This window comes from Lissotriton vulgaris, chromosome 2_1, assembly GCF_964263255.1.
Source record: "Lissotriton vulgaris chromosome 2_1, aLisVul1.2, whole genome shotgun sequence".
In the NCBI taxonomy this organism is placed as follows: Eukaryota; Metazoa; Chordata; class Amphibia; order Caudata; family Salamandridae; genus Lissotriton; species Lissotriton vulgaris.
The window spans coordinates 326,261,228-326,284,774 of NC_141687.1; the positions used below are offsets into that span (position 1 = coordinate 326,261,228).

Genomic DNA, 23,547 nt, shown 5'->3' on the forward strand with positions numbered 1-23,547 from the left:
CTCAAGCGCATGGGTACCCTCTCGGGTGATTAATAGCGCTATATAAATCCGCTGGTTGATTGATTGATTTGTCTTGTACAGCCAAATGGAGTGATCACGGGGCCGAATCCGGGGAAGTGGTGCCCATGTCCTGTTCAAACTCCCTTTGAGCTATTTAATTTCTTCAATTTGCCTTGAGGTACGCCTACCAAGGCAGGGGGTATGGTGAGTTGGCCATAATCATCTCAGCTTCTATCCCTGCACCACACTTAGTCTGTAGCCTACAGTCCAAGGACGCATCCCGCAACCCATCGGTGTGAATTGATGGACCTAGGTCCATGCTGCAACATCAATGGGAGGTAATGGACACCTTCCTCAGTGATGTCTTCTACCAACCACCCTACGTGCCCACCATCAATGCCCTCCTAACACTCTCCTGCCCACTGTGCCTGGCATGCTGATCATTCTTACTTAGGCGGTGGGAGAGGGTGGACAAGAGTACATCAGGGACTCGAATGGAATGCTGGCTGTGCATCTGAACCCAGACCCTCTCCCATTCTTTGGTACACCGCGGAAACGTTTTCACTGGAGTGCAGGAAGCGAAAATAATAATATAGTACATTTTTGGTTGCACCTGTTTTAGTTTTTTTTGCATTTCACAATACATTAAAATTGCAGGAAATAAGTGGGACAATATTTAATATCTGGCAGCAGACAAGACAACTGACAGTGATTGTCAACCAGGATAAAATTCCTAGGGTACAGGAGAAGGAAAGTAAGTCTAAATATCAATCCCCAATTGACACACACAACCCATCAATGGTCCGGGGGACAATAAAGGAGATCTGCTTAGCAATCCACTCTGCCAAAAGGCAAGTCATCAGGGATCTAGAAACAGGTTCATGTTTTGTGCACAACTCAACAACTAGAATAACAAAAACAAGCAGCCAATAGACCACACACATGAAGACCCAGCCTGCATCTCATAACTGACATACTAATAACCAAGCGCATATGACCATACTCTCTTTTACTCTTGAATAAGTACTTGTAGGAACGTGTCTGCAAGGAGGATCTGATGTCCATCAGTGTTTGACATTAAATCATCAGGAAAGGGGAGTAAGTTGTAAGTTAAGTTCACACAACTTTTAGCGTTTAGCTTGGCGTCCGTATGGAATTTGGTCAAGATAGTGTCCTAGCAGTTTGCTAGAGGGTATTTACGTATTCCACTATTATATTCCCTATGCAGGGCAACACTTTCAGCTTGTGTCCAATGCAGAAACAAGTGTGTCCAGGCCACCAATGGCAGGGGTTTTGCAGCGTGAATCCTTTTCTGGATGCCAAGTCTGTCCCCTGCCAAAATCAGACGGCGCCCCTGAGGTCATTGTCCATAGTAGCCATCCTCAGATTCTTTTTTCTGCCATTGGGTCTAAAAGCAAGAGGGAATTCTCCCGAAAACTGCAGAAAATCCCGCGATGACGCGGCCGGAGTACCCACCTGGACTCTGTAGACTACCTCGTCATAACAGAATACCTCGAATACATGACAATTCCTGGTTCGACAAATGGCGAGGTGTGGGCCACGGAAAATACCCCATTTAAATTCTGCTCCAAGTGCCATCACAAATGCGCCCAACGCGATCCACACTAGGTGTGCAACTCCAAGTTGCCCAAGGATCCAAAGGGCCACGATAAAACGGCCCAGCCTAAGACAGCCTCGACGCAGAATAAAAAAGCGATTGAAGGTCCGCCGTGATCCAAAGAACCCATGGAACCCTGTCGAGGGACTCAGACGAGGGAAGATCAATTAAGGCGCTGAAGCAGAGCACAAACCTGCAGAGGGATCTAGATCTACTCCACCCTGAACATGGAGTCCACCACTCCAAAGAAGAGGGAATCTCCTGTCCCCAACACCGAGAGAGCCCTCTAAGTCGAAAAGAAGAAAAGATGCCTCGAGGCAGAAATGGTGGCTCTCCTCCAAAAGGAGTTTGACGAATCACTCAAGGGATTTCGTGTCCCTGAGATTCCCACAGTCGAGACCGAAAATGTAGACACCGAAGGCACAGAGGACGCTGAAGAGGAAGAAGAAATACTCTATTCTCCTCTAACTCTCGAACCACCAACAAGAATGTCGAAGAGGACATCAACGCACCAGAGAAAAAAGAAACCGCTAAGAATTTCGAGGATCAATGGAACGACCTTGACATGGAAAGCCCAGAGGAGGTATGCTGCTATCCCTCAAAGGCTTGGCCTCCAGATCACATCGCCTTTTATAACGGGCTCTTAAAGACCGCAGTTGATGCTTTTGGGGTCACCCTCGAAGAAGAAAAAGAAGAAACCTGCTTCCTTCTAGAGACATTAGCCCCTGCCATCAAGGGCACACAGTATCTTCCGATGCTACCAAGCATCCTGGACCAAGGCTAGGAAACCTTCAAGGAGCTAGCCTCCGCCAAAGGAGTGACACCAAGGGTTGAGAAGAAGTATAAACTGTCCTCCAAAGACCTTAAGTATATGCAGGGAAATACTGTACCAGACTCTATCATTGTCACCACAGAAAGGAAGAGAGGGCAACACCTTCTCCAACAAGGGTCCACCTTCAGAGAAGGAGAGCAAAAGAATGGACATGGTGGGTACAAAATAGAGGAGGCAGCAGCTACGCAATGGCACATCGCAAACTCAAACGCCCTGTTAAACAGGTATGGTCACCAGCAGTGGGAGGACATCGAGGAGCTCATCAGCAAGCTCCCAGAAGAAGATAGGAAAAGGGTAAAATCCATTGTCCAGGAAGGCAAGAATATAGCAAATACATGCCTAAAGTCAGCACTCGACGTAGCAGACACTGCCAGCAGACACATGTGCACCGGTACCACGCTGAGGAGACTATCCAGCTTAAAGCAGGCGGTACAGACCTCCATCATTAACAGACCATTCACAGGGGATGCCCTGTTCGGGGAAAAAAGTAGATGAAACCCTTAAACAAATAAAGAAAGACAATGAAATTGTAAGAGCTATGAAAGCACTGCAACAGAGAGGAACTTTCAAAAGAGGAGGATTTAACTGAAGGACAACAAATGCCTTATCCACAACAGGGCCAAGGAAATGGTCAACAGTCAAGTCAACAGACCTGATATCAAAGATGACAACAACAGCCAAAGCAGTCCTTTCGAGAAGGGTAAGAAGCAGAGTCCAGCCCTCCAGAAGAAGTGGATCAAATTGACTCATGCACAAAAAAGGACCCACACACACCACCAGTGGGGGGCAGGATAGCACAATGCCTGCAAGATTTCACTACAGACAATTGGATATTACATTTGATAAAATATGGGTATTGCATAGAGCTGACAGACACCACCAGCAAACCCTCTAAAAATAAAAGAAAAGTACCACAATTCAGAACTCACACAGTTGAGATAAGAAATCAAGGAGCTTCTTCAAAAGCAAGCAATAGAAATCGAACTAAGAGAAGAACTTTTCAAAGGAAACTACTCATCATATTTCCTAGTGCTCAAGCAAGGACTCACACTGTGACCTATCCTAGACCTAAGGTTCATAAACCAGTTCATTCTGACGCAGCATTTCAAAATGACTACTCTTCAAGAAATAATACCGCACATTAATAAAGGAGATTACATGTCAACAATAGACTTCAAAGATGCCTATTTGCACATGAACAAAAGCCACAGATGGTATCTCAGATTCGTACACGAAGGAACACACTACCAGTTCAAGTTACTACCTTTCGGAATAAAATCAGCACCACTGGTCTTCACCAAGTGCCTAGCAGCAGTTGCAGCACACCTACGAAAGGAGGGAATACATGTCTAACCTTATCTAGACAACTGGCCTAAAAAAGGCAAATACATGAGAAAAATATCACAGCCATGTTCGAACAGTAATCCTCACACTCCAGAAACAAGGATTCTCCATGAATCGCGAAGTCATCCACAAAGCCAGAACAAGAAAAAAACGTCTTAGGTGCAAGATTCCATTCAGAACTTACACGAGCTTATCCAAAAACAAAATAGGATACAGGCCATCAGACAGGAAACGTCACTTTTTACAGAGGGGTCAATCTCTGACAATGATGAGTCATAAAGCTCACTGGCATGATTGCATCCCACTCATTGGTCATGCCCGCCTCCATATGCGACCCTTCCAGGAATGGATTTTCACAATTGGTCAGAGGCCACAGGGAGTTAGGAGGATCTAGTGGTTGTTACGCAGAAAGTGCAAGCAGAAATACAATGGTGGGCATCCAGGAACATAACACTAGGCAGACCTTTCAAAAGCACACCTCCCTCTACGACAATAGCAACAGATGCATCCCACAACGGGAGGCCAGTGGAACAACTCGACTCCATAAAACACGTCAATTACCTGGAGATGAACAGTCCTGCTCGCCCTCAAGGTGTTCCAAAAACACATTCGCAGGAAGACTGTCTTGATTCAAACAGACACCACCACGTTCTACAGGGAGGTATGAAGTCATAACCAACCAAGCAAGCTAGCACAACAGATCTAGAGATGGGCAATTTTACAAAGAATCAATCTACAAACAACGGGCTTAAAGCCCGTTGGTGGCTCCTGAGACAGCCCCGCCGGACGGGAGACTGCTGTGACTGTTAGCGGGCTGCCAATGACCCTAAAACGGACGGACTTTCCTACATAGGCCGTCGGAACATGTAGGGACCTCCCGGCGGGTGTTTCCGAGGTTTGGAACTGCCTGAGTAAGCAAAAACGGAGGTGGACGGAGCGGACCTCGGACGACCTCCCAAAATGGCGGTGACCGCGCTATGAAGTAACGGACCAAACGAGCATCCCATGGGCAATATCTGCGCCCTCTGGTCATCAGGGAGGATACAGGTGGTGTCCGCCAATAATGTGGCGCGGAAAATCGTGTGCAGACCTAACAGGCAACGGACCGTGAGTAAATTGCGATATGCGTTCCACGGAGCGCAAGATGGCGGCCAGCGTGAAACGCACAAAAGTAAAGAGCTCCATGGCAATGTACGGACATTAAATGTGTGGCTCTCTTGCACTAAACTAGCGACTATGATGATATGCAACTGCCGGCAAGCCCAGCACCCGGGTCAAACCCTTCTCTGGGGCGCCTGCGACTATCGACTGTGTGTTTGCCCACAAGGAACCACGGAGTACGGCGGCGGCTTACTCAGGCACGCATGCTAGAGACACAAGAGACTTTGCGGTGCTGCTGTGGAGCGAACTGAGGGTTAGCAGTCATTAGGGACGGGATCGAGTAGTGTCAATGTGGCGATGTTGGACAATGCGCGGGGAAGGTCGGGACGTCAGTAACATCGGTCGTATCCCCCTGTGCGTGGTAGCAATATGCGACCGTGGGCTGCCATAGGAGGTGAACCAATATTGGCATAGCAACCAACGCGCATCCAGCGGGCTGCCCACGCCATCCAACTGGGTTATGTATGTATCCTCACCTACCTGCTCCGGGGGGCCATGCATCCATTCTCCGCAACAGACGGGCCTGGGCCCGAGGTCAGAAATGTGCCCCCCCCCACCCCCCTTCACTGACCGCGCTGCTTCGCGCAAACGGTGCCTGACTCCAAGATGGCGCCCTTGGGGACACGCTTCAGATGACCGGTGGACACAGGCTCCAGGGACACGAACGCATGGCAGGGGAAACCTTTGCTTCAAACTTTGCTGCCTTCCATCTCCCCCTGGGCGCCGGGGTCTTTTGCCCCTGACCCTCCTCTGGTCTCCGGAGTGAACTCCCCTGCCCAGCTCCTCTTGAACGATGAGGCTGCGACTTTGCTGCGGACTGCCTGTCCCCCCCTGGACCTGCTGGCTATGCCAGCCTTCTTCTCTTAACCTTCGGCCTCGGACCTTCGCACTCCCCGCCATTATCTCTATATGACGTGCCTCTTCTACTAACTTTTTCTTCCGCCATTTTAGTGATCTCTCACTGTCCTTTTGACTTTCCTACTGTCTCTCTTATTGCCTCTGACCAGTATAGGCCTAGAGTATATCCATTTGTATCTCCTCCTCGTGTGATTCTATCTCTTGTACATTTGCAATTTATTTTTTTTTTTTTCTTTTCTATTTGCACCTTTTTGTAACGCGTGTAATCCTAAGTCAGCTGAAATCCCAGGAGCCTAGTCCCGACAGCTCGACGACTTTCGGAGGGCTGGATGTGGTCCCCCGCTACACGGCGGAGGAGGGCACTGGACATTGAATGCTGTCCTATGTAAAGCGCTCTGACAACCTAATCGGTTCAAGATCCTCAAATGTGCAACGTAACTGATTCTATGTAAACTGTCCTTCTGACTTTCCTACTGTCTCTCTTATTGCCTCTGACCAGTATAGGCCTAGAGTATATCCATTTGTATCTCCTCCTCGTGGGATTCTATCTCTTGTACATTTGCAATTTTTCTCTTTTCTATTTGCACCTTTTTGTAACGCGTGTAATCCTAAGTCAGCAGAAATTCCAGGAGCCTAGTCCCGACGACTTTCGGAGGGCTGGATGAGGTCCCCCGCTACACGGCGGAGGAGGGCACTGGACATTGAATGCTGTCTTATGTAAAGCGCTCTGACAACCTAATCGGTTCAAGATCCTCAAATGTGCAACGTAACTGATTCTATGTAAACTGCTGTGAGAACATGTAACGGAACTGGTGCTATGTAAAGCGCTCTGATAACCTATCGGTTCAAGTTCGCGCTATAGAAAACTCTAAAAATAAAAAATAAATAAATAAATAAAATAAATGCACCTACGAGGAATATACAACACAATGTCAGATCAACCGAGCAGGCAGAACAGCTGCTCCCACGAGTGCGATTTACAACCGAAGACAATACAATACATCTTCAAGCTCTGGCGGGCTGCTAGAAATAGACATATTTGCGACAATACAGAACAAAAATGCCAGTTCTTTGCCTCCAGGTTTCATCACCACCTGTGAAAAGGGAATGCCCTGGTGCTAGATTAGTCAGGCACATTTGTATACGCTTTTCCACCAATAACCCTAATCCAAAGAATTCTAGAAAAAGCAAGACCAGCAGGAAGAAAATTAATTCTCATTGCTCCTCAATGGGCCAGACATACATGGTACGCAAATCTGCTAGAACTGTCCAAGGGACAAATAATCATACCCAACTCAGACAAGGACCTGCTAACAGTGCAACAGGGCCAAATCTTCCACCCAGAGCCAGCGACACTACGACTAGCTTCCCGACACCTGAATATATAGTTTGGTGCCCTAAACTTGCCTTAGCGAACAGAGGAGAGAAAACACACCACAGGCAATGCTATGCAGCAAAATGGAAGCAGTAGACCACAACAAACAACCCGATGGACTCAATCTCCACACAAAAACAGTAGTCGTATATCTAACACATCCTAGAAAGTCACAACAACTACTCAAGCTTTTAAGTACACATCTCGCAGCTCTCGTAGCCGACATCAGAGGAAAATCATGCCAAAGCTGCTTCAGGTCACCTGTCATAAAAAGATTCCTAGAGGGATCTAAAAGAATTATACGCCTAAGGACCACTTCAGCTTGCATGTGGAGTTTAAATAAAGTCCGCACACAACGTATGACAGAACCTTTTGAGCCCATGCACAAAGCAGACCTCAAACACATCACTGTAAAAACAGCATTTCTAGTAACCATTACATCTTTACGAAGAGTAGGTGAACTACAAGCATTAACCATAGAAGAACCATACATTCAAATCCTTCTGGATAAAGTAATCCTAAGAACAAACCCTTAATTCTTACCAAATGTTGTGTCCAAGTATCACTTAAATCAAACATTTCTTCTACCTACTCTTCAAACACCTGCAAACCAAAGGGAAAAAGGCCTCCAAACCCTGGATATAAGGAGGGCTCTACTGTACTATCTACAGAGATCAGAACAAGTTTGCAAAAGCAAACAGCTATTTGTGACAGGCGTGCCTGTCTTGGTATTTGAGTATGCAACAAAGGCAGCAATTGCACGATTGATAGTCCAAACCATCCAACTATGCTATGCCGCTGCATGGAAAAAACCTAAGCGTACATCCAAAAACTCGCTCCACTAGAAAGAAAGGAGCAACCCTATCCTTCATGGCCAATGTGCCAATAGACATGATATGTCCTGCAGCAACATAGGCATCTCCACACACTTTCACAAAGCTTTACTGTGTGGACCTACAAATGAATAAGGAAACACAAGTAGGACAAAAGGTACTTCAACACCTGTTCCCAAAGTCTTCCTTTTACCACTGTCTCCTCAAGAATGGAAAAGCCGATACGTAATCTGATGCACAGCATGTGAATCCAGAAAAGAATTCACGCTGCAAAACTAAATGGTTACTTGCCAGTAGGTGTAGTTTTGCAGCTTGAAGAGTTTTCTGGATTCCCATGTGACCCATCCAACCTCCCCTACAAGGAATACATGCAGGTGGTCAACTATGATTAACAATTCACTAAGATACCATCTGAAAGACTATAAGACTGAAACACAGAAAAAATAATCAGAAGATGGCTAATACGCACAACAACCTCCGGGCCGCCGTCTGACGTCACGCAGGGGACGGACCTAGCACCAAATGGTGGTCGACTCCCAAAACACTTAAAAAAAAAAAACAACAAAAAAAAAACAAGACTATTCCGGACACAGCCACTAGATGGTGGAATAATGCACAGAATGTGAATCCTGAATACTCTTCAAGCTGCAAAACTACTCCTACTGGTAAGTAACCATTTCGTTCAGGTGACTTCCTGTGAGTTATAAGGCGTTTTGCCACTAAGAAACCCAAATCCAGGAAACGAGAAGTAGCTTAGGTTTTTTGCCTGTGATGGAGACCCAGGAGATATATCGCCCATGTATGTAGATCTGGGCGCACCGTGCATGCGGACAGGTGGATTGTGACAACTTACCCGTCATTTTGTAAGCCTGGACAAGCCCAGAGCATATGAAGTATGTCTGCATCGACCTGCTGACATTGGAAGCAAGCAGCATCTGTTTGATGATACTAGCAGATAATTTTGTCAGGTGTGTGGCAAGCCCTGTGCACAATGTAGAATTGAATGAGCTTAAATTGGGCATTAAGTGGTACATGCACTGGGTATTCATTAATATTAAAGTATTGAATGGGGGAAATGCTCAGTCAATACGACAGCTGTGAAGAATTGCAGCACGGCCATTCAAACCTATTCTAAACAGAGCAACGAGTACTAGCCATGTTGTGCATTATAAATAAATTAATACAAATGGAATTTTAAACAGGAGTTCCTTTGTTCATCAGTGGTATCTCTATCGAGTCTGAACATTATTTTACATGCATAACATCACACAGCACATATTTTAGGTTTAAAGTATTTTATTCAGCACAACATACGAGGACAAACATACATCGTCATGAAGCGTCTTGTAAGGGCGGGCAGAGCCTCATCCCCGGCGAAGATCCATCAGGTGCAGTTCGTGTGTGCTAGTCCATCACAGCAGGGAGTGATATGCATTGTCGCAGTATGAAATTACTTTTCTATTGCAAGCACCCCCCCAAAACCCCAACTTCCCAACTCCCCGATCCCGACCCCCTCCTCCCCCCTCCCCACCCTTCGTCCAGTGCACAGACCTTCTCCTAAGTATTCACTAAAGCCGCCTCTTACAGGGAAAGTGAATCTCATCAATTCACAGGGCTGGCGCTGCTGGGCCCGTGAGCCACAGTAGGCGGAGGTATTTGGGACAGGTAAGTTCTTTAAATTCTGTGAGCAGTAAGGAATGAAATGGTTGCCAAATCTCAGTAAATTGCTCTATATCCCCCGCCACTGTGAGCGACAATTTCTCCATGCCCAACACGTGCCACAATCTATGGAGCCAGCCTGTGATAGAGGGTGTTGTGGTAGTGCGCTAATGTATCAGGATGTTTTGGACCGCTGATCCTAGTGCGATGGTTATCTGCCTACCCTTACGAGATCTGAGTGGGTACATCAGTCCATTCGGGAGCCCCAGCAGGGTGTATGCGGGAAAGCGTGGTAGTTAAATGCCAAAATGGGAATCAATTTCATCTAGCACTTCCCTCCAATAGGTTTCCAGGAGTGGGCAATCCCATAGAATGTGTGTAAGTGTACCCCGGTGCCCGCACCCCCGCCAACATATGTCCTCCCTGCTACGGTCCAATTCGTGAACCCGCTCCGGTGTGTAGTACCAATAGGTGGAGACCTTAGTCAGTGTGTCAGTGAGGCCCATGTGGTATGCTGAAAGTCTCGCTCTATAGGATATGTGCGCCCATTCTTTAGGACTCAATGTCCTACCCAACTCCCGTTCCCAGCGTTCTCTCCCCGGGTTATAGAGGTGCGTAGAAGGCGGTTGTAGTAACCTATAGAGATCCGTAATCTATTTCGAATCCGACGTACGCGACAGAAGCCATTTTTCGTACGGTAGGAAGTGCCTATCAGCCGTTTCCCTCACCTGTGGTTGAAGAGCCCAGTGGCGAGCCTGCATATAGCGGTGCCTCTCGGTTTCAGGGAGTGGAAATTCCATGCGAAACTGCGGGAAGGGGACAACCCCCTCTGGGCCATACATGTGACACAGGGCTCTTCACCCCGCCTGCCTCCAGTGCGTGAATGCTCCCCTGTCCATTCCCGGGGTAAAGTCCGGATTATCCACCAACGGTGTGAGTGGCGACGGGAACGAGGTGAGGCTGTACGTGATGTTAACGGCGTCCCAGACCCGCAGGGGCACTCTTGTAACAAAGGAGGCATACAAATTCTTGGGCTGGTGGATCCGGCTCAGAAATGGGATTTCCTGTAGGGGTCTGCCTGCCACCGCCTGATCCTGGAAGAGCCAGTGCTTGTCGGACTCCCACCTACTCCATTCCACGAGATAAGGCAACTGCGCTGCTTGGAAATACTTACGGAAGTCAGGTATTCCCAATCCTCCCGCCTCCGGGTCCAACAGTGAGAGGGCCCTGCGCATTCTGGGTTTTTTCCCCTGCCAGATAAAGCGCGAGACGTCCGTCTGTAGTTGCGGGATCCACCCGACCGGTGGCTGGAGCGGGAGGGCCCGGAACAAGTAAAGCACCCGAGGCAGGACCGTCATTTTAACGGCGGCTATCCTACCCAACCAGGAGAGGGTGCCGCGGTTTCCGCGGCTCAATTCTTCTTTGATCTTTAGACCCAGGGCTGTGTAGTTAGCCGATACCATGGCCGGTAAAGTGGGAGCTATCTGAATCCCCAGGTAGGGAACCGCCTCTGATGACCAAAGCATGGGGAATTGGTTTTGTAGGTGGGCCCTAGTGGCCGGCTCAAGGGAGATCTCTAGAGCCACCGACTTTCCCATGTTCATTATAAAGCCCGCGACCGTGCCAAAGGAGGCCAGCTCCTCGATGCAGGCCGGCAGGGCCGGCAGGGCCGTCCGGGGCTCGTCAGGCGATAAGATGACATTGTCCGCTTAGAGGCTTATAGCGTGCGTGAAACCTCCCATCCGCACCCCTGTCACCGCCGGATTGTTGCGGACCCGTTGGGCGAACGGCTCCATATAAAGGGCGAAGATCAAGGGTGAAAGCGGGCATCCCTGCTTAGTACCTCTCTCGATGTTGAAGTCCCTGGAATTATACCCATTCACACGAACCAAAGCAGTTGGCCGTCTGTAGCAATTAAGGATCATGGAGCGGAACTTATCCCCTATGTCTGCCTTCACCAGAACTCGCTCCAGGTAAGGCCAGTGCACCCGGTCGAACGCCTTCTCCGCGTCCACCGCCAGCATCATTCTTTCCCCCGGAATCCGGGAGGCCTTCTCTAGCAGGTGGACGATCCGTTTCGTGTTGTCAACCGTCTGCCTCCCCGGGACAAAACCAGCCTGATCAGGGGCTATAAGACCGGGTAAGTGAGGGGCTAGTCGGGCGGCTAGGATCCCCGTGTACAGTTTTAAGTCGACATTCAGAAGAGATATCGGTCTGTAAGATCCGCAGTGCTTCCGGTCCTTCCCAGGTTTGGGTATAACTGTAATGGAGGCCCGGAGAAGATCAGGCGGAATGTCCCCCAGTTCAGCAAACGAGTTGAAAAGAGGAGTACGGGTAGGGGCCAGCGACGTGCAGAACGTTTTGTAAAAGAGCGTGGTGTACCCATCTGGACCTGGCGCTTTGCCTTGTTTAAGCCTGGCGATGGCAGAAATCACCTCCTCTATCCTGATATCCCGATTTAAGTGCTCCGCCTGCAAGGGATCCAGGGAGGGCAGGGTGACCGAGTCCAAATAGGCGGCCATGGCCGTCTCATCCGGTGGCTCACTAGTATATAGATCTGCGTAAAACCTGCGGAATACGTCTGCTATTTGAGCGTCTTCCGTCTCCACCGTCCCTGAAGGGTCAGAGATCTCCTTCACCAGCTGACTCTGGCGCGCTACTCGGAGCCTGTTGGCCAGCAATTTGCCACAACGGCCCCCCCCTGTGTAGAAGGTATGGCGCAGCCGGAGTGCAGCGTATTCCGCTCGGTCCAAGTCCAGGGCCGCCAGAGCTTCCTCTCTTCCTTGAGCTGCCGCCAAATTCTGGGGGCCCCTGTCCTGCGATGTATCTGTTCAAACTCGCGGACCCTGTCGGTGAGTTCTTCCCTCTTGGCCTGTCGCTCTTTATTTTCGGCAGAGGAGATCGCCAAAAATTCCCACCGGAGGACTGCTTTCAAGGCCGCCCACTGTGTGGCCCGGGCGGTATCAGAGTTGTCGTTGTAGGAAGGTGGATACCTGACTATGGTTGCCCCCAACTTTTTGCCTGGTGTTTTGCTGGTTTTCCGACTTAGTTGGCCTGAGACCCTGCCAAGCAGGACCCCAGGCCTACTGCTCTCTCTAAAATGGATTCCATGTACCTTAGGTACATTTACCAATTGGTACTGGGCCACCTTATCAGACCCTGTAACTCAGGGCATAGGTGTACCCAGGGCCTACCAGGGGCTGCAGCATGTATTATGCCACCCCTGGCTGGCCATCTGAAACTGACACAACTGGCTGCACGACAGCTGGGGCAAGGTGGTGTAATCACCCTTTGCTTTAGATATAGTATACCTATATCTAACCCTAAAAATGGACACACTGATTCCTATCAGTCACTCCTATGGCAGGCCTTGACAATCCTGAAGGCAGAGTGCTTGGAATCGTGTGAGATGGTGCTGTGGCATGAGCTGAGCCCGTTTGCAGCTTGCGGAACCAAGTCCTAATAGCTGTTCCATGATAACGCATACCATATACTCTTAAGTGCATTATGAACCTCGCGGTTAAATGCTATCTTTGGTATCGCTTTATCAAAACATGTCGAGTAAGGTGTCATACGAATTGGAATACTAACCCCTCGCCAATCCTGGCGACGGGGTTAGCATTCCACCCTTCTAGAGGGACACGACATGTATGTAACTGTGAACCCCGGTTAAAGTTAACTCGAGCCTCAGCATCACAAAATGGATGCTGCCACCACAGACACAAGTCTGACCCCCTGCAGCTGGGAGTCCTTCCAGCGAGGGGAGCTTGGACAAAGGGTTTCCTGTCAGGGGCGGTGCTAGCACCATCCCAGACAGGGTTTTGTGTATCCTGGGTAGGCAGGGCTTTACAGGAAGGTGACTGCAAGTGGCACCCCGGTGCTCACTATGCATCTGCCGGCTAGAACCAGTTCCAGGGGCACAACAGCCCCTGGCCTGGGGAAAGTCCGGCATGGGAGAGGGGTGTAACCACCCCCCTTCCTGGTCCCACCCCTAGGGCAGGACCTATTCGCGTACCCACCCCTTTCTTTAGGATAAAGGCAGGAGCGGGGACCCTTCCAAATTAGATCATCTTTGAATCAAGAAACTACTTTCTACGAAAGGAACTCTCGACTTCTTCTCAAGATTTCTCCCTTGTGGCTAAGGAGTAGTCACCCTGCACCCGCAGGCACCATCTAAGAACTCTGCGGTTTGCTGCACGTCCTTCCTCCGGAATCCGACTGACCAGCTCGACGAGACCCGGCTTCCCTGGCACCTCTGACCTCTACCTACCTCTACAGCTAAGCTGAGAACCGTAGGTGCGACGAGACCTCGAGGGACCGGCCATCATCAGAACTGCACGACTTCTATCCAGCACGACCGCTGAGGGATCCTCTGGTGAGTGCTTTGGGGTCCGAGAAGCCCCGACCCTGAGCAGCTCCTGCACCGAAGTCCAGCCCCCCAGCATCCACGAGATCTGCGTGGGGCCCTTCTGCTTTGTGGCTGCTCACCGCGTTGTCTGGCTACTAGCCCGCTGGCTTGTGGCCTTCCCGACGACGACCGACGACATCACCACTGCTGGTCTGGTTGCTCCAGACTGGCCCTTGCTCCCTTCCAAAAGAGGAGCACCCCGGACCCTCCTGGTCCACTCCAGACGCCATTTTAGGTCCACCGCGTGGGCTTGAATTTGCCAAGACTTGTTGCCCCAATCCTGGGTCCAGCGACGTCGACCGCATCAACCATCGTGGGACAGCTCGCACCTCCATCCTGGTCGCCGACAACGCCTCCTGGTCCGTGAGACTGCAGAGCCCAGCGTCGCCCACTCACCTGGTCGAGGTGACTTCGCCCGGTGCCATCTTGGTGTCCACACAATCACTGGCTAGTGATTAAGAACTTGTTCCCCTCTGCTTTCAGGTGTCTTCCATCTTCGATCCAGGCTTGGATCCATCGAACAATCTTCACTGGTCGCCTGCCAGCAACTCCTTTTCTTCAGGCTCCTGGTTCGTCAACGAGGATTCCCGACGTCTTTTCAGACCTATGCAGCTGCAGCCCCTGGGCTAGGTAACTTCGGCATTTCGGTGCCCCAGCATAGCCTCACTATCCAAGGGTCCAGATCCTTTTTGTTTTTCAGCCTACCTAGTCGGGTTCTCCCGAGAACACTAACTTTGCTTTTACTAGCCTCCATAGACTTTGTCCCGCATCCCGCGTGAGAGTGCACACTCTGCACCCGAGTCCCCTAGGCCTCCTACTAGTAATCTGAGGGATCAGTAACGTAGTCCTAGCGATTCCAAAGCCTATTAGTCCAGTACTTACCTGCTAGTAATTTCGCATTCCACTTTCATAGTATATGGTTTTTCGTGCCCCTCGGGCATTTGTGTAAATTGTGCAACTTAAAGTATTTTCGTAAGAGTTTTGTTGTGTGCTTAGTACCCTGTCCTCATAAAGAGTACAGGGCTGTTGTGATCTAAATAAATACACTGTTTATTTTCGTAACACTTGTGTGGTGTCCTTTCACTTGGTGTTCAAGGGGTATATGTGATGGTATAACAGCTGGCTTAACACGCCCTCTAGAGTTTAGCCCGAAGACTGCTCTTGTCCATGCTACTAGGATAGCTGGTTTATCGGTTGACTTACAACCAATCACCATAAGGGTTGTTTGGACTGATACATAGCAATCACTAGAATAGTGAACACTGAATATCAGGCCAACTTCTCACAGTCGTTGTGAGTCAGATATTCCTGGATCGCGTCCTCAATGCGGTCCACCACCACCTTCCTGTGCAGCAGGGTGTCGCGGAGGCGCCATGTTCTGGGGGGATGAGCTGCCGGAGGCAGACACAACGTAGCATCGACCGGGGCGTGATCCGACAGAGACAACACTCCCATATCCGACCCCGAGGCCAGCGCTTGCACCGGAGACGTGACCAGAAGGTGGTCTAGCCTCGCGTACATTTTGTGTGCGTGGGAATAATACGAATACCCCCTGTCTGTGGGATGCATGTGTCGCCAAAGATCAAGGAGGTCTACCTCCGACAGCCGCGCCCTACAGCTGGCCGATAATTCCCCGACCTGCGGGGAGCGCTGCGCCGACCTATCCATAGCAGAATCAAAAACCATGTTAAAATCCCCCCGGGAATAATGGGTCTATCTTGCGAGACAGTAATATCTTCAATCGCCGATTGCAGGAAACGTTCCTGCTGTTCATTAGGGCTATACATGGACCGATCGTAAAAGTAAGACCCCCAATCCTAAACTGGTATGCTAACAGTCTGCCTTTCTGTTCAGTGAACTTGTGGAGGATTTCCCCTTTAAAGTGTCTGGCCACCAATATCGCCACCCTGCCGTCTTAGTGGTACAGGAAGAGAAGAATTGTGACGGGAACTTATCGGAGCGCAGCCTGTGTGTGTCCTATGGGAGCAAGTGCGTCTCCTGAAGGAGACATATGTCCGCACATGTATTCTCCAGGAGAGAAAGCACTGCCTGCCGCTTGACTGGATTGTTCAAACCCCTGACATTCAGGGTCACCACCTTAAAAGTTGCAGGAGGCGTAGAGAAAGATGTGGAAGAAAGCGTGAAGGCCCCACTCGGATAAGGCGGAGTGTGTGAGCGCCCATGACATTACCAGAAGCTGCAAGGCAGAGAAGAAAGTGCAGGTGGTCGCGCAGCTTCCCCGTCCGGGCAAACTAAGGTGTATGAATATCGCCAGAATATCTAGTAGCTGCACAGTGCATTGGACGACCCCCCCCCCCCCCCCCCCTTTCCCAACTCCCGGATCCCCTCCCCTCCCCATCCCAAACCCCTCCACCTCCCAGAAACAACCCCCAAACTACCCACCCCATCCCATTCCTTCCCCGTCCCCCCCTTCCCCCCGTCCCAACTCCCCAACTGTCCCCAGCCCCAACCCGCAACTCGAAATACCCCAACAACCCCTTCCCCTCTCTCCCTGTTCCCCAAACTGTTCCCAAGATTCCATTGTCCCAGTTCGGTCCTCAGCGGACAAGTCTGCGGAAAGTTACTCAAGTGGACGTCCAGCCACTGCCCACCCCCCACAACCCCCCCGCCCGAACCCCCAAACCTGCTATGTCTGAATGGCTATGCCGATCTCCCCCCGGAGTAGATTCAGGCCGCCAGGGCGACTTCAGTAGGCGCCGTGTCTCTAGCCACTTCTTGAACTGCATTGGCCATGTCCGCTCGGATAGTGGGTGAGTTTGGACGGGCAGAAGAAGCAGAAGATCTGCGTGCTGGGATCGACTGCCAACCGTCCCTGGTAGCACGCCGTCGGGGTCTGTCGCTGTAATTCCAAGTACCCCTCAGGTGTCCTGGAGTGAGCGAAGCTGATGCAATGTCCCGTTCCATCGAAAAATCAGGCGGAAAGGATGGCCCCATGAGTACTGCGTGTTGTGTTCCCTCAGGAAGTCCATATCGATTTTGAATCACTTACGCTTCTGGAGAGTTATTATCGAAAGATCTTGGAAGAGAGCAACCTGATGCCCCCGGAAGTGCAGGGACTGCTGCTGATGTGCCTCACGAATAATCCGCTCCTTCAGGGGTTAGTCCGGCAGGAAAGCCAAGATGTCAGGGGGGGGCGCAGAGGCCCTGCGAGCCGGGCCCAGCCTGTGAGCCCTGTCTATTTTGATGATGAAATCATCCGGCTCTCCCAGTATCTCTCTGAAGAGTTCTCTGAGATACCCAGCAACGTCCTCGCCCTCATCTCCGGATGGACTTCCCCGGACCCGTATGTTGTTGTGACGGGACCGGTTCTTGAGGTCTTCGTTATGCGATTGGAGGTCGATTCGCTGATCCCGTAGACGCAGCACATCCTGCTGCAGTTGTGCAATCTCTTCGTCCTGGGAGTGACCCGCTTCCTCCATAGTGGCCACCCTCTCCCCAAGACCATCGACCTCTCTCCGCACCTCCCGGACTTCCCCTGCGACTTCCTGCTTTAGTGTTTGGAAATCTTCCCTGAGCGAACTAAAGAGGGATTCGAGGAAAGATGTAGTTACTGGGGGTTCCCCCCTGCTGCCCCTTGGGAGCCGCTCGAGTGGCCCGGTGATTGTTGCCCCTGTCTTGCCTCGCTGGGCCTCTGTTCAACATTTCAGGCAGTGTTCGGTCCCCTTTCTTGTTCCCTCTGTTGCCGGCCCCTTGCCGCCGGTGAGGACCGCAAGGAAGCGCACTGTCGCCTTCCAAGCTCCGTAGGTATCCTTGCCCTAGGCGCCGCAAACACGGCCCGCAGCTAAACCGTAACCTCGATATCGCGTGTGGGGCTGCGCCGGTGCTCCGTACCAAAGTCCGCCGTGTCCGAACGCCAGGCACATGGTCCCGCCCCAACCAGTGTTGGAGTCTGCTCCGTTCCTCTGACGGGCCGGCGAAGCTGGGAGGGGGTCTCTACAAGGCCCGTCTCCGCTAGGCCTCACCCCCGGCTTCGCATAGCGATCTACCCCAGCACTCTCGGGCCAAGTCTCTTACCCCTGGGTCTCACCTCCCCAGTCGGCGCGGCAGTCAGCTACGAGAGCTCAAAATCCAGTCTTTCGGCCAGCTGCCGCCGTCGGAACGAGTCCGCCTCAATGGAGCCAGCCGCTAGGCCCCAACCCCGGCCTCACGTAGTGGTCTGCGACGGCACTCCGGGTTCTAGTCTCCCACCTCTGGGCGCCGGGCCTCTGCGCTTCACCACCGGGCGCTGTATTCTGCCGCGGGGAATTCCGCTCCGGCTCCGCGACAACCTCCGCCTCCGGAAGAAGTTTGTTTCAAAAGCGTTCACCGCTAGGCCTCATCTCCGGCCTCGCGTAGTATCCTGCGTCAGCGCTCCGGGTCCCCGTCTCACACCTCCAGGCATCAAGCATCTGTGCTCAACCGCTCAAAGCCGCGGCCAGCCACAGGGACTCCCACTCCGGACCCCCAGCGCATCTCTGCCACTGGTGAAAATTCGCTTCAGGAGGGCCTGCCGCTGAACCTCGTCCCCGGTCTTGCGTGATGATCCGCCCCGGGGGCCTCGGGTATCAGCCTATCGCCACTGAGCACCGGGTACATGCACCCTTCCGTGCGGTACTGGAATTCGCCGAAGCGAGTCCCACCTCAATACCCCAGCTGGCTGTTCCACCACAGGACGTCTCTGGGCCGGTGCGGGCCTCGTGGCCGCGGCCTGCAGTCTTCTCGTGGCTCCGGCTCGACCTCCGGGCAGACTCCTCGAGCTCTAGGACAGCGGCTCTGAGAGCTAACCGCACCACTGAAGTCCTCGCAGGGAGATCTCGCAACCTCTTAACAGATCCCCCGTCTTTTGGGGGGAGATCTGCAAATAAAGGCGGTAAAGGGGCTCGGGATCACGGTAGCTCGCAGAGAGTGCGACCACTCTCTCCGCCATCTTGGCCACGCCCCCACAGCACATATTTTAGAGAAGAAATACCTGTCATTCAGTTTTTTTTTTAATCCAAGCGTCCCTTCGTAGACATTGATTTTTGTTTTATAGGCTTTTATTATTTGGGTTATGTACGTTTTTTTAATGGTTTTGTACTGGGTTGCATGCATTGTGGATGAAAGAGTAGCAAGACTTTGGTTTTATTTAATATATAATAGCAGCTGTTCCCCTATTATGTGGATGCACGGTCAACTTGCATGACATTCAGTGGTGTATTCAGTATTGACAGTTTATTATTTGTGAAGTTTGACGAAAATCCACTAGTTTGCCCTTTCCGAAGTATCAGCAGACTTTGTGTAGGAACTGGTAGCAATTTCAGGACTTGTTCATTTACTCGAGCACAGGTCTTTTTTGCCAGCATTTTCTATGTTTTCAGTATTACATGTTGTCTCTTCTTTTGTTGGCTTAGAGTAGGATCTGATTCATATGTATACATTATTGGTGGGTGCTCCCTTTCAGCCCCTTAATTTCTCTCCATTCCATTTGACATTCAGATTTACGCTACTCTCTGATCAGTGAGTAGCGGTTTCTCGATTTCTGTGGCGATTAGAAAAGGGATGGCAAGAACAAAAGTGTCGGCCACTTGGAAGTCGGTTCATACCTTCGCTAAGCATTACTGTCTGGACACTGATGCCAGGGCAGATGCTCAGGTTGAGCAGGCTTCGCTGCGGAATTTGTTCGTACAATAGTGGTGTCAATGTTCTTCTCTCCACCGCCGCTTTAGTGTGGGGATGGGCTTGCCATTCTATTCACTAGATTGACTATACACAGAGATCTCCTACTACAGAAGGAGTAGTTTCTGTCCTGTAACTCCAGTTCTGTAGTAGGGGTATCTCTGTTATAGTCATAAGCGCCCGCCTCCCCGGTGGAGAAAAATATTCATGTAAGGAATGCTACAGGTCTGGCTTGCTACGCCTTCAAAAAGAACTGAAAGTAAAAGGGACCTGCTGTGCATTCTGGGATACTGGGAGAAAGTTCTGGAGAGTTCTCATAAAGGCACAGTATCCTATTTAAGCCACATAATGGCTCTCTATCATTCCAGAGTCTTTTACTGGTAGAGGCAAGTTTCCCTATGGAGGAAACTAGGCAGGCTGTGTTGTATGTGGTTTTGTTTGGTGGAATTTCTAGCTGAAGTACTGGACAGTGTAGCCTGTGGATATAGGCTGCATTATGTGTCTTTAAATTATCTCTTAAGTGTCTTTGCAGTTCCTGCATGAGTTGACAACTTAAGAGATTATTTTTGATTGCCGGGGTCCACGCACATGGGCGGGACTATTCACTAGATTATGACTATAACAGAGATACCCCTACTACAGAACTGGAGTTACAGGACAGAAACTACTCCTTCTCTCCTAACCAGTCCTCAAACATCAGCTACTGGGTACATCTTTCCATTTCTCAGAAGACTACCTGACCATCACTGGTGTAAGGTCCAGGCTTTTAAGGGTCAGTGAGAACACTGAGGGAAATGTAGTTAGATTAATCTTTACCGCGACCCTGTTTCATAATGCTAATGTGGTCTTGTCACGAGGAATAAATAGATGCCCCAAACTTTTTCTCAAGCATGTAAATGCTCTAGATGCTGCCTCTCCCTACTACTTGGTCCATGCAGTACCAGTCCTCCTCAGACTCCTAGTGTGCTCACTTCATCAACATTTCTAACTGAGTTGCCTGGTAGTATCTTGTGACACTAGGAAGTTTATGCCTTGTCCTTCTGGCAAGTTCGAGGATATTTTCTTTTCAATAACCCATGCTCTGACGTAGGTTAGAAGAAATGTTTGATTAGACAAGGACCCTTATAAAAAGTAGTTGTGCTGCCATGACTGTGCTCTTGCAAGTATTACCAAGATTAGGTATCTGCCAGGTGGACACTTAAACCCCAAGTATTATTGTCTTGATTTGAATGCGAGTATTGATGCTTAATAGGTTGCACTGTTCTCCAGGAGTGTTTGAAAATGTGATGCCTCTGTCATGGTTCTACAGCCAGGATTGTTCTGTCGATGTCTAGTGCTAGAAGGGTGTATTCAATGAAAGCTCACAGAAGGCAAACCATTACGTCAGGATGTTAAATGACAAGGGGTAAGAAGTAGGTCTAACTAGGCATCAAAGAAAGTCTCTATGGGGACGAAACTTAAATGGCTGATGTAGAAAATTAGAAATGTTATTGGGGAAATGTTGACTTTTTTCCATGTTCACCCTCAGGGTTGGTCAGCGAGGCGGTGGTCTTTCTGCTACAATTGCAAGGAGTGAGCATGAGATATCGGAAATAATAGATGGTCTCTCGGAACAAGAGGTAAGATCATTCGTTCTTGCATCTTGGCATATATGTTGATGTCCTTTAATTAGTCATGTCTAAGGAACACAGGGGCCTTAACTCCAAGTTGTTACAATCAAGTCTAAACGTGGTGCTTTGTTTGCATCAAATAAAGGCCAGACTAGTCTTTGCATTAACAACTGCCCTGGATATATGCCTTCTCCTATTTTTGCTTATGGATTTTTAACAGTACATTATATATTTCTCAGTTCAAAGAAGTTCAAAGGTTCATTAGCAAGACTGGATGTAGGCAAGAGAAATTTTCTGATGCACATCTCCGAATTAGCAGACTTGCAGTCTGGAGACAAGGCCTTGTTTGAGCCCAGATACATAGCTATTATGATTTAGTGTAGGGGTGGACGAAGACCTGACTGAAAGCTGCTGAAAGGGCTTGTTTTCACGCTTTTGTGGGCTCTTGACTTAGTGTGGTGAGACGACTGTCCCAGCATCCGTGGGACTACTCTACAAAGAGACCTACTTTCCAAGGTTTTGTGAGTTTGTCACTTTATGTTGGACCTCCACAAAAAGCTTGTCATTAAGGGTAGTTAATGTGTTCTTTAGTTCTTATCTCTCGCTTTGTTTAACTGGGATATGTCAGCAAACCAGGAAGGAATGGGGGAAAATAAAGTTTGTGAATATTGGAAACTCCACATGAGGGCACTTATGCCCAAACATCCACATACATGAAATGAGATTAGCAGGGAGGGAGAAAGTGTTAACGTTTGCAAAAGTGACAGAAGTTAAATTTGAAAGTGTGAAATGTCAGAATGATGCCATACAGCTGGAGCTGGACGATCAATGGAGTCAAATAGATGCTTCACGTGACGATACGTCCAGGTGGCAGAAGTCAAACTGACATGGCTTTTGAGGAGGTTACCATAAAAAAATCAAAATGTACCTCTTAATCCAACCCTCGACAGACCGATTCATGATGACCATGGATACATAGGGAGGGTTGAGAAACTCGCATGCAATACCTAACAATCTGGTCAGACATGGAGATGAAGCTCCATATCAGCATCCTGTACCTTAAAGCAATAAAGCTGGGCCTACAATTGTTCTTCCTGAGATTAGCCAGTCAAGCTGTGCTCATCAGAACACAAAATAAGGGTTCCATGTACTATATTGCAAAGCGAGAATGTACGCAGTCCTGATCTCTTTTGGAAAAGGAGCAGATGCTATGGAACGGGCTGTATACAACAAGGTGGATATCACAGTGAAACATCTCTCAAGATGCCAAAATTGTCGGGCACGTGCTCAGCTGCGCTCACTTGGAGTGCACCACGACCAACTACAGTACTTCTTTCATGTTTGCCACCGTCCCATGCTAGATGCCTTCTTATGATTTGGTTGAACATCTTTGCATAGGTTTTTCTTCCATGTCCCCTGAGCCCCAGAGAAAGGTGAAGGTGCATCATCATTCCACAATGCCTCAGCTTGGCTGTGCCATTACTGGTTATGGATGTCTGTGTGTCCAGCAGTCGACTGAAGACGCATCCAAGTATCCTCCCCAGACACAACAAAGTGATCCTTCATTATGATCTTAAGCATGTTTGCTTTACTGCTTGATGCCAGACCACCTGACATGTGGACATCCCAATAGATTGCAGGAAACATTCTAGTGCAAGCATGCACACATGCAACTATTATGGCTTACAATGGCAGACGGAAGCATTTATACACATAGGGGCAAAGGCGTTATAACCCAGTCTCAATGCAGCCACATCAGGGCTTTTGTATTTGCTGGAACTTGGCAAAAGTGGACTGGCAGTAATCTCAAGGCTCAAGAGAGGTTCAAGAGAAAAATATGCTCCATCTTTATTTAGTTTTTCATAATTATCATAAAGCCGCTCCAGTCCTTTCCACCTTTAAGACGCCCTCTAGTGTCTTTGAGTTAAATATGGTATTGAGTCAGCTCATGCTGCGTCCCTTTCAACCGAACCACACGGCCCACCTGAAATTTATTTAATAGAAGATAGCGCTTTCACTTCCCCTCACATCAGTGAGGAGTGTCTGGGAGCTGCAAGCATTTACCATAAATAATCCCTTTCTATGAATTTGCAAGGACTAAAATATAACCGAAGAACCCAAAGCTAATGCCTACATCTGTTAATTCAAATGAGTTTGTAATTCTTTGTTCATTCTTTTCATAATCGACAACATC

The 23,547-nt window shown here is 49.5% G+C and overlaps 1 protein-coding gene across 20 annotated transcripts in view; it reads left to right on the forward strand.

The window, feature by feature from the left end:
• The window catches only part of NCOR1 (nuclear receptor corepressor 1), a 1,907,529-nt gene that overhangs the window by 399,672 nt on the left and 1,484,310 nt on the right, over positions 1-23,547 (forward strand). For all 20 annotated transcript variants that reach the window (XM_086955042.1, XM_086955041.1, XM_086955040.1 and 17 more), the window contains exon 12: positions 21,272-21,362. In XM_086955042.1, the coding sequence (XP_086811168.1) occupies positions 21,272-21,362 (91 nt within the window). The remainder of the gene's footprint in view (positions 1-21,271; positions 21,363-23,547) is intronic.